This window comes from Helianthus annuus, chromosome 16 (assembly GCF_002127325.2).
Source record: "Helianthus annuus cultivar XRQ/B chromosome 16, HanXRQr2.0-SUNRISE, whole genome shotgun sequence".
In the NCBI taxonomy this organism is placed as follows: domain Eukaryota; kingdom Viridiplantae; phylum Streptophyta; class Magnoliopsida; order Asterales; family Asteraceae; genus Helianthus; species Helianthus annuus.
The window spans coordinates 6612106-6622361 of NC_035448.2; the positions used below are offsets into that span (position 1 = coordinate 6612106).

The 10256-nt window shown below is 30.4% G+C and overlaps 1 protein-coding gene across 1 annotated transcript; it reads right to left on the reverse strand.

The window, feature by feature from the left end:
- Nucleotides 1-1578: 1578 nt before the first annotated feature.
- Nucleotides 1579-9998, reverse strand: LOC118488428 (auxin-induced protein 22C-like). The gene is made up of 3 exons (XM_035986006.1): nucleotides 9701-9998; nucleotides 9426-9522; nucleotides 1579-1624 (listed from the first exon to the last, which is right to left on the reverse strand). Exons 1-3 carry the CDS (start codon nucleotides 9996-9998, stop codon nucleotides 1579-1581), a joined length of 441 nt encoding a protein of 146 aa, XP_035841899.1.
- Between the last annotated feature and the right edge of the window lie 258 nt (nucleotides 9999-10256).

A 10256-nucleotide genomic window follows, 5' to 3' on the forward strand; every position in this document is an offset into this window, starting at 1 on the left:
TCTCATGCGGGGTCCATTTGGTCAGATTTAACCTCAAAAATACCCTCATGTGAGGTCCATTTAGTCAGATTTAACCATAAAAATTAACTGAGTTAGGGCTAAAGGACATAACTTGCAAGGGTTTGCAAACATCGAGTACGTTTTCTGTAATTATTGAAGACAAAGGATACAGTTTGCAATAAGTGACGTACATAAGGGACGAATTTTGTAATTTACTCTATTACTAATGTATATTGAAAATTAAAAACGTGTTGCTCAGATGGTGTTATTATTACTCGTGTATATTGAAAATAAAAAACATGTTGCTCGGAAGGATCAAAAGTGTTTGCAATGTAAATGTCATTTGTGATTTAGAAAATAAAGAAAAACAAACACCAGATACACTGCTACTGTGCTACATGAAGATTCAGTCACTAGCTACAAGCTACACGCATACACTCACAACATCAAATTTAAGAATTTAATTACTGTCATTCAAGTTTTCAAGGTGTATGTATACAAATCTACGATGTATACAAGCCCAAGGTACTGAAAGTCGTTATTTGTCATACTATCATGTATACATGCTTGTACAATCAAGTGTGCATCAAAGATTAATTTTGACTATGCCTCTAACATCATGCCTTCAACCAAGTGTACTAAACCATATTATGTTTACACAACATGATCACGATTGAATCAAAAGTGATCATGCCCTCTAGGATTCTTTGGCACGCTCAATGCGTAACCATCCTCATAGAAACGAAGAGAAATTAATGATTCACGTAACAACGTGTAATCATCAAACGACCCATGCTTATAAATACAAGTTCGCAAGTATAAATGCCGCCTTTAGCCGTCTAGGCTCCTTGCTATCCCAGTCTCAGTGTTTGAGGAACAAGAGCTCGAACTCGCTCCGCCATTTCCTCTGTCTTTTTCCTATCTTCAATTAAAGATACTACTGATAGACAAGGCTTGAGCATGCACCATTCCAACATAGCATATAGCATTTTGTTTCATCCTATAAAAGTACACTATGGTGAAATGAAGTCTAATTCTTATTATTCTTCTGTCTTCATATAGTTTTCTTTATTGTGGTGTGACATATGATTTTAATATTGATATGCTGGAATGACAAAAACAATCTTTTGTTAGATACTTTTTCTACTTTACAAAAAATAATAAGTAACCACTGATATTTTTGCTTTTTCAATAGTTTGAACTTTACATTCTCCATCCAACCTTTTATCATATTTTGTATTTTGATGAATGACACTAAATAGTAAATACATAGATGGGCATAAAATATAACTAATCTTGAAAAATAATTAAAAAGTAAAAGAACTAGGTGACCAAGACCTCCTTAATCTTTATTCATTGGTTACATGAAATGTAACATGCATAGACCGTAACTTATATTATGATTAGGGTTCATTAGGCACATCCAGCTTAAACCATAAAAACATCATTTAACATGCTAATTAAATATATTTTTTATCAAACAATAATGATAATAGAACTCTTAATTAATTCCATCTAATGCATCTTTCAGTCTAGATATTTATCATTCGCATGCAATCAAATTCTTCCATCAGCATATCATCTTCTCTTAATCCTTAGTCTCTTGCATGTCTCGACAAACATCCTGCAATTTATCATCACCAATTTATTTACACATATTCAAATTACAAGTTAAAAAATATTCTAATTACACAATTTTGTTTCTCAGTTGAAAAATAAATTGTCAACATATTCCATTAATCATTATGTGAAATTACACTACATATCTAATAATTTTTCATTGTCAGAACAAATTCTTGGATAATATGGTAGTACTTCAAAAGATCGGAGAACATCATACATTTGATTTTTATCATATTTTTTTTCAAAATGTCACCTAGATTGATCTTTGTCGGCAACAAGCATTGCTCTAAAATTTAAAAGCAAGAAAATGAGTGATTTGACATTAAAGCCACTATCAATAAATTTAAAAAAAAAAAAACGAATTAAAAAATTAAACTACCATTGGAACTGGTCCTCAAATCTTAAAAACCAGATCATGTGAATATGTGATTGATATCTGTAGAATATTGATAGATTCTTATTATACAAATTATCATTATCCATAAAATCTTGACAAAACATAATAATAAAGATGTATACAACGATATTAAACACCAAGAATAATAATAATAAACGTATACATGTTCACGAGTTTTAATCAGAACTAGTACAAAGTGCAGGTCTGATCAAATTTTGTTTTCTTAACATTGATGTTGAATTGTTGATAATTCATTTATAATTCCACATTTCTTTTTTTCACAAAAACCAAACCACTTTAATTATTATATAGGTTGGTTAGTTGTATATAACTAGTGTAATGCGCTGCCCGCGTTGCGGGGCGCTAAATTGAATATTTACTAGTTTAATAATATGTACGTCTTTATTTCAGTTACTTATACATGTTACTTATAACACGCTCTAAAAAAAGATATTTCGAGTTAACCAATTAAAGCAAAACACTAACATAGTTTTGCTTAAAAAATAACTAAAACGATGGCAAGCATGAAATTTAGAGCTGGGGGCAAAACAATAATTTGTCAGGACCAATTAGCGAGTGCTAGGCAGCTGTTTGACACGGATAAAAACCATATTGAGTCAACCAAGTAAAATAAAACACTACCATAGTTTTGAAAAAAAAATGCAAAATTGCAATTTTGAACTGCGGTAAAATCGTAATTTTGGAATGGAGGCAAAATCATATTTTGAACTGGGGGTAAAACCATATTATTATTATGAACCGAAGGCAAAATCGTAATTTTGAGCTGGGGCCAAAACCAAAATTTTATTTTAAACTTAGGGCAAAATCATAATTTTTAAATGGGGATAAATCGTAATTTGGCAGGACCATAGCTATGGGGAAACCATAATTTTTTTAACTGTTGCCAAAATCGTGTTTTTTAACTGAGGGCAAAATCATAATTTTAAGCTGGGGGCAAAACCACAATTTTATTTTGAACTGGGGGCAAAATCGTATTTTTGAAATGGGGCAAAATCGTAATTTTAAACTGGGGATAAAATTGTAGTTTGGCATGACCAATAAAAAAGTGGTAGACAGCTGCTTGATACTGTTCCATATCTTCCTCTTGTAGTAATAGATAACTATTATATGTTATTTTGAACTGTGGGCAAAATCGTATTTTTTTAACTGAGGGTGAAATCGTAATTTTAGGCTGGGGGCAAATCACAATTTTATTTTGAAATGAGGGCAAAATCGTATTTTTGAAATGGGGACAAAATCATGATTTTAAACTGAGGAGAAAATTGCAGTTTGACATGACCAATTAAGAAGTGGCAGACAGCGGATTGACAATGTTTCGTATCTTCTTTTTGTAGTAATAGATAACTATTATATGACAAGATTAAAAAAAACAAAAAAAATTAAAATAAAAAAGCAAGCTGGTTGTTTGCCGCCACTTTGACCAATAATAATTAATAAAACATTACTATTCCCCATCGAAAACGTATATGTAGTAAACTAGTTAATGCCACCGTCCGCGTTGCGGGGCGATGGCCTAATAATTCTCAATCAATTAAAAAAACACTATTATAGTTTTGTTAGGAAAAAAAACTAAAACGATGACAAGACCGTAGTTTTGAGCTTAGGGCAAAACTGTAGTTTGTAAGGATTAATGAGCGAGTTTTAGGAAGTTCCTTAACATGGAAAAAATTTAAATCCAGTCAACTAATAAAAAAACACTTTTATAGTTTTGCTAAAAAAACTAAAACGACAGCAATATTGTAATTTTAACTAAGGGCAAAGTTGTATTTGTTGACTTGGGTAAAATCGTAATTTGGCAAAAGTTAAAGTGATGGCAATACTATAAATTTGAACCGGAGACAAAATCGTAATATAACTTTGCACTAAGCACAAAATCGTAATTTTAAGCTGGGGACAAACTATATTTATAATTTGAACTGGAGCAAAATCAAAATTTTAAACTGAGAGCAAAATCGTAATTTTGAATAGGGGGCAAAAGCATAGTTTTAATTTGAACCGGGCAAAAACATAATTTTAAACCGAAGGCGAAATCAAATGCAAAGTCGTCATTTTTAGTTTGGGGCAAAATAAAATTACGTTTTTTATAATTTACGATTTTGTCCCAGCTCAAAATAAAATTACGTTTTTGCCCGCAGCTCAAAAATTATATTTAAACTGGAGGCGAAATCATAATTTTAAACTGAGAGCAAAATCATAATTTTGAGCTAGGGGAAAAATATAATTTTCTTTTGAACTGTGGGCAAAAACGTAATTTTGAGCTGAGGGCAGAATCGTAATTTTGAGCTAGAGGGAAGGGGAACAATTTATTTTGAAGTGGGTGCAAAAACGTAATATTAAACGGAGGGCGAAACCATAATTTGAAACTGGGAACAAAATTAAAAGTGAGTTTTTGAACCGAGGGCAAAAGCGTAATTTTGAGCTAGGGACAAAATTATAATTTTATTTTGAGCAGGGGGCAAAAACGTAATTTTAAATAAAGGACGAAAGCGTAATTTTAAACTGGAGATAAAATAAAATAAAAAAAAGCTGGTCCAATAGGGAAGTGCGACACAGCTGTGTGGCACTATTCCCCCAAACTTGGTTTTGTATACTATTCCCCCTGGTTTTGTATAGTAGGGTAATGTTAGGAAAAACTCGATTTTATTCAACTTCTTTCATTTATTTCAATTACTACGTTATCGGTTGATTGGTTGTATATAATGTTAGGAAAAACTCGATTTTATTCAACTTCTTTCATTTATTTCAATTATTAGGTAAAAAAACTCGTGTATTACATACATTGAATAAGTAATTTTTTTAATATTTGAAGTTTTGAGTTTGTGTAATAATAATAACAAGTCGGTTCATGCTACCGAGTAGTTTTACATCAATGGACTCGTATCGTCATTCTAATCAAAAGCCCTAAAAAAATCTGCTTGTAATTTGGAAAAAAGCTTAACTTCGTTAAGTTTTTTTAACGGGTGACCATTGTAGGAAAAATAGGTGAAAGATGGGACTGGTAAAGGAAATATTTTAAGATGAGATTATTAATGGCCAATAAGGTATAGATGGGATTATTACAGACCAATTTCCCTATGTTAAAAACTTGAAAGCATATATATGTCAAACCTCTTATTTTTCAAAGTTAGACCCTAAATATCTCTCTTTTTCAAAATTCGTCCACAAATGAGCTATTTTTTTTTTTTTTTTGGTTGTAAAAACACAGCAATCATACATTTCTTTTTGTAAAAACACAGCAACCATTTATGCTAAACTCTAAATAAAAAAAAAACCAAGTTGATTACAGTTGCATTAACAACTTGTAAACCATTTGCTTTAGACGAGTAAAATAACAAAAAAGTCTTTAATATTTAAATTTCATTAACTTATATACTAGCTTACACAATTACTATTTATTTATACATTATTATTATTATTATTATTATTATTATTATTATTATTATTATTATTATTATTATTATTATTATTATTATTATTATTATTATATTAAACCACATCATATTAGCTACAATGGAGTTTTAGGTTTTTTAACACAAGACTTCAATAATTATTATTTGAAAAATATACTTTTTCTTTTCTTTCTTATTTAACACTAACTAGGATTAAGCACCCCCGCGTTGCGGCGGGGGCGAACACCAATGTCACACTACTGCCAACGACCACCAATACTGAAGTTGCAGCGTGTTAATGCGAAGAAAATAAACCGAAACGTAATATATATAAAAGAATAATTAAGTCGATCTAGGACCTGCGCATTACGATGAACCTGTCAAACGGAAAAAAATAGACAACGTAAAAACGTTTAACCACACACGCACACTGCGCCATGTTAACTCACAAAATTTAGAACGGAACGTAAACGAAAATTTTGCGAAAAATAAAAAGTATAGAAGACTAAAGTTGAAAGTAAAAAAGTTGTGAGGTTAAATTGTAAAAGATGAAAAGTTTTGGGCTTAAAAGTAAAAAAATCAAATAGTTTTGGGTTAAAAGTGAAGATGAAAAGTTTTGGGATTAAAAGTAAAAAAAACAAATAGTTTTGGGTTAAAAGTAAAGAATCAAATAGTTTTGGTTAAAAGTAAAACAAATCAATTTCTTTTAAAAACTCCCAAAGCATAAAGTACCACACCTTTATGCCTAAAAATATTACAAATTATAGTATTGGGTAATGGCAATATAAAGCGTGAAGTGTTTGTACACCATTGTACAATACCATTAAGCATAAAAAAGCAATTAAGCATGATGCACAATAGCTCAATGCATACAAGTGTTACAAATTATATCTATTATAGGAGCCACATATCGGATAACGTCCAAGAGAAGGACTTGAAGTTCAAGCCCCACTATATATGGTCTTATGCTTGCTACAGACTCACACATTATCATGGGGTACCCTACGCAATAATCCCTTGTACTCTCGTGTGACTCAAAGTTGTAAACCCACATTTGGTACAACCCTAAGATGCATAATACATCTACAAAGCTTGATGTAGAAGCTTTAATGCAACAAAATGTTGCAAATTATACTATTATATAATATATAATTATATAATATATAATGTATAATGTACAACCAACAATACAACAAAGAAAACAAAAAACATACCTAAAGCATAAAGTACAAATCCACCATGCACAAACATGTTGCAAAATTATAATATATAATTTAGAAAAAAAATATGTTTTTTACAACCAACAAAACAAACAATACAACAAAGAAAACCAAAAACATACCTAAAGCATAAAGTACAAATCCATCATGCACAAACATGTTGCAAAATTATAATATATAATGTTTTCTTACTATTTACTTAACCCATGTTTATGTTTATAAAAATAAATCTTACATTTACCACGATATCTATTTCCAGTTTATTTATTTATGATATTTGAAATTTTCAATAGCTTAGTATTAATTTAAAATTAACTAAAAATTACATAATTAAAAAATTATAATATTTTTATGTCGATACTCGGTACCAATACTATCAGAACCAGCGCCGCTATTCGTAATGTACGTCTTTAATCTATTTAAATTTTATTTAATTTAATTTTCTTAATAGTTTATGTTCGTTGACTTTTGAAAAAAAAAAAATCTGAACACACGACCATGTGTAATCTTTTGCTAGGCATTATGGTATAAATTTGTATTCAGAACAGATTTTTTTTGTTATCTTAATTTATGCGAGTGCTGCTACCAGGACAAACGAACTGATTTCGACCGAGCAACAACGGTACCAGTATTAGTATTTCTGGAACCGTTATTGATATATGTCATTATGGTTTTAGATCAATGTAAAATATTACTGGAACTGTTATTGATATATGTCATTATGGTTTTAGATCATTGTAAAATACGTGCCAAAATCTTTTTAGACATATCAAGATTTTATTTTTGGGATTTTTTTTTTCTTTCAGTTGCTATAACGAGTGTTAGTAACGTAAAGAACTGAACCGACACAGATCGAGTTCCCGCTGCGTAGCGCGAGGTATCCCACTAGTTACTTTATTATATATAGACTATTCTATTAACAAAATAATTATATGTTATAATACATTAATGAAGTAATAACTTAATATTCGTTTGGTATTAAAAACAAGTTGATTACGGATAATAAGAGTTAATTACATAAATAGTTCACGTGGTTTACCTAAAATAACACTTTTAGGTACTAATGCTTTTCTTTGTTTTTTTTATAACAGGCTCATGTTCTATGATCTCAATTGCGTAACACTTTAGGGTACTAAAGCTAGCATATGTTAAAATTTTCGTTAGGTTTGAATAAAATGACAAAAACACTCTTCATAACCAAAGGGACCATTAATGTAATAAAGCGTTTTTAATTATGGGGACCATTTATTTAAATTACTAAATAAATATAAAAACAAAACAACCCCCACCCCACCTGAAATCAGACGTCGGTAACAGGTGACCACCACTAGTCTGAGGGGACAATGGGGGTAGTGGCGGTTGCGCCTATTGTTATGGTTTCTTCTTTAATAACTAACTAATCAGGTATGGCGAAGAGAACAGAGCAATTATTTTGATTTGGGTTTTGAAATAGAAAAAAAAAGAGCAACGGGGAAAGAGCTGGTTTCAATGAGTATTCATGGAGGCCAACGAGGGTGGTTTCATTTAGTGTCGGTGGTGATCAAAAGGTGGTGTTTGTGGGTGACGAATTTGCAGTCAAGTGGTGAAACTAATCTGGTCAGCTGCTTTGTACAAAATAAGAATATAAGTTTGAGTCTGTTACAATAACAGTCCCTCGTTTTTTTTTACTTTATAACTTAAAGGGTATTTTGGGCAATTTACTCAAATTTAACAAAAAATCTAACGGGCGTTGGTCTTATTACCCAAACGTTGTTAGAAAATTGAAAACATACAACTTGGACCTATTACAACAACAAAAAAAAACGTAGTATCTAAAGGTGTTATTTTTGGTAAATCACAAGGACTATTTGTGTAATTAACTCGAAAATTAATATAAAAAGTGGTGATGAATTTGAAATGTAAGCATTTACAAGGATGTTTGTAGGATTGAAAAAAAAACAAACGTTTTTAAAGATTTTATGAAAATATAATGTAACAACTAACTAGCTACGCTACGTCCATAATTGTTTTTATCTATTTACATTTGTTGATAATATAATGAAAATAAATGGGTGCTCCTTACTTATCATACCCCCTTTCCTTTTTTAAATCACATTAAAAGTTTTCATTCTCCCCAAACGTTTTTTATCTTTATTTTTTAAACAACATTTTGTAAACTTGTTTTTTAATATATTTTTAAATAAATTTTATTAAATGTTTTTTGAATATTTTAAATAACGCTATTGTTATTAAACTTTTTTTACTAAAAATTGTTTCAAGGTTATTTTTAAAAAGTGATGTTGTGTTTTTAGCCACCATATTCTCTTGATAACCTACAGAACAAAATTTACAAAAGAATATAACTATAAATAATTTTGAAAGTTTCAAATATAATGGAAACCAATTTATTAAATATATGTATGTATAATGTATCTATGTGTAAACGAGTTTCTTAAATCAAAACCAATTCTTTTGAATTGCCATGATCATTATGTGTGTTTTGATTTCTCGATATACGACAGAGTTTCTTTTTTTTTTTTTTTTTTTTTTTGATAAACATTTTTCATTTTTTCCAGATGTTTGATAGTGTTGTTTCTATTTATGTATCTTCTAATAAACCTTTATATTTTTTTCTACTAAAAGTGTTTCAGACTTATAAAAACCATTTTTTAAAAATAATGAAATTTCTAGGAGGAAATATGAAAACTTCTAATGTAATTTCAAAAAGGAAAAAGTTATGATAAGTAAAAAGTGGTGCATTAATTTAGCTTAATTTACCCAAATTAATAAACTTACAGCCAAGGGACGTCTCCAACAAGCATCCAATCCCCATCTTTGTCTTCATATATTGTTGTGTATTCACAACTCCCATTGTCTTCTTCCATAGCTTGACCTACATTATTCAACTTTTTTCCTAAATATATATCAATTAATAACACTTTATCCTTTAGCAGGAAAAGAAAAGCTTCAATACTTGTAGAAAAACCTTGCATTTTTATTTATTTATTTATTTATATTTTTGTTTAAGTAGTATTTCCTATATTCTTGCATGCCAACCATTGAGTACATACCAATTCCATAACAATCAAAGAGCTTCTCAAGACCCATGCCAAGCTCAGAATACCCTTTAAAACAACTTATATCAACTTTTCTAAGAATCGGTACACCATCCATGCTCACTTTCACGTACAACTTTGCCACAACATTCTTCCTATACAACCCCACCGGTGGCCACCCTACCACCACATCCACCTCCTGCCCGCCTTCGGAAATCACCCTCTTCTTCACTCTTCTCTCACCACTGTCGCCCCCGCCCGGTAGACCTAACCTAAGTTCAGTTATCTCAAGCCCAATCACCTGAGGTCCCATTTTTTTTGTTATTATTATTATTTTAGAAGATGAGGTATGTTTTGTTTTGTGTGGATAGTGCTTATATTTATACACACATAAAGACGGATATCGAATGATTGAAACAGCAAGGGGGGTCATTCATATTATGGTCACTCACACTAGAATCTCTTGCAACCAACAAAACATTACCGTACTCTTGTTAGAAACCGGGATATTTTTTGCTTATAAATAGTGTTGGGATATTAGGCAAGATCGAACATAGGGTTTCTTGGATAT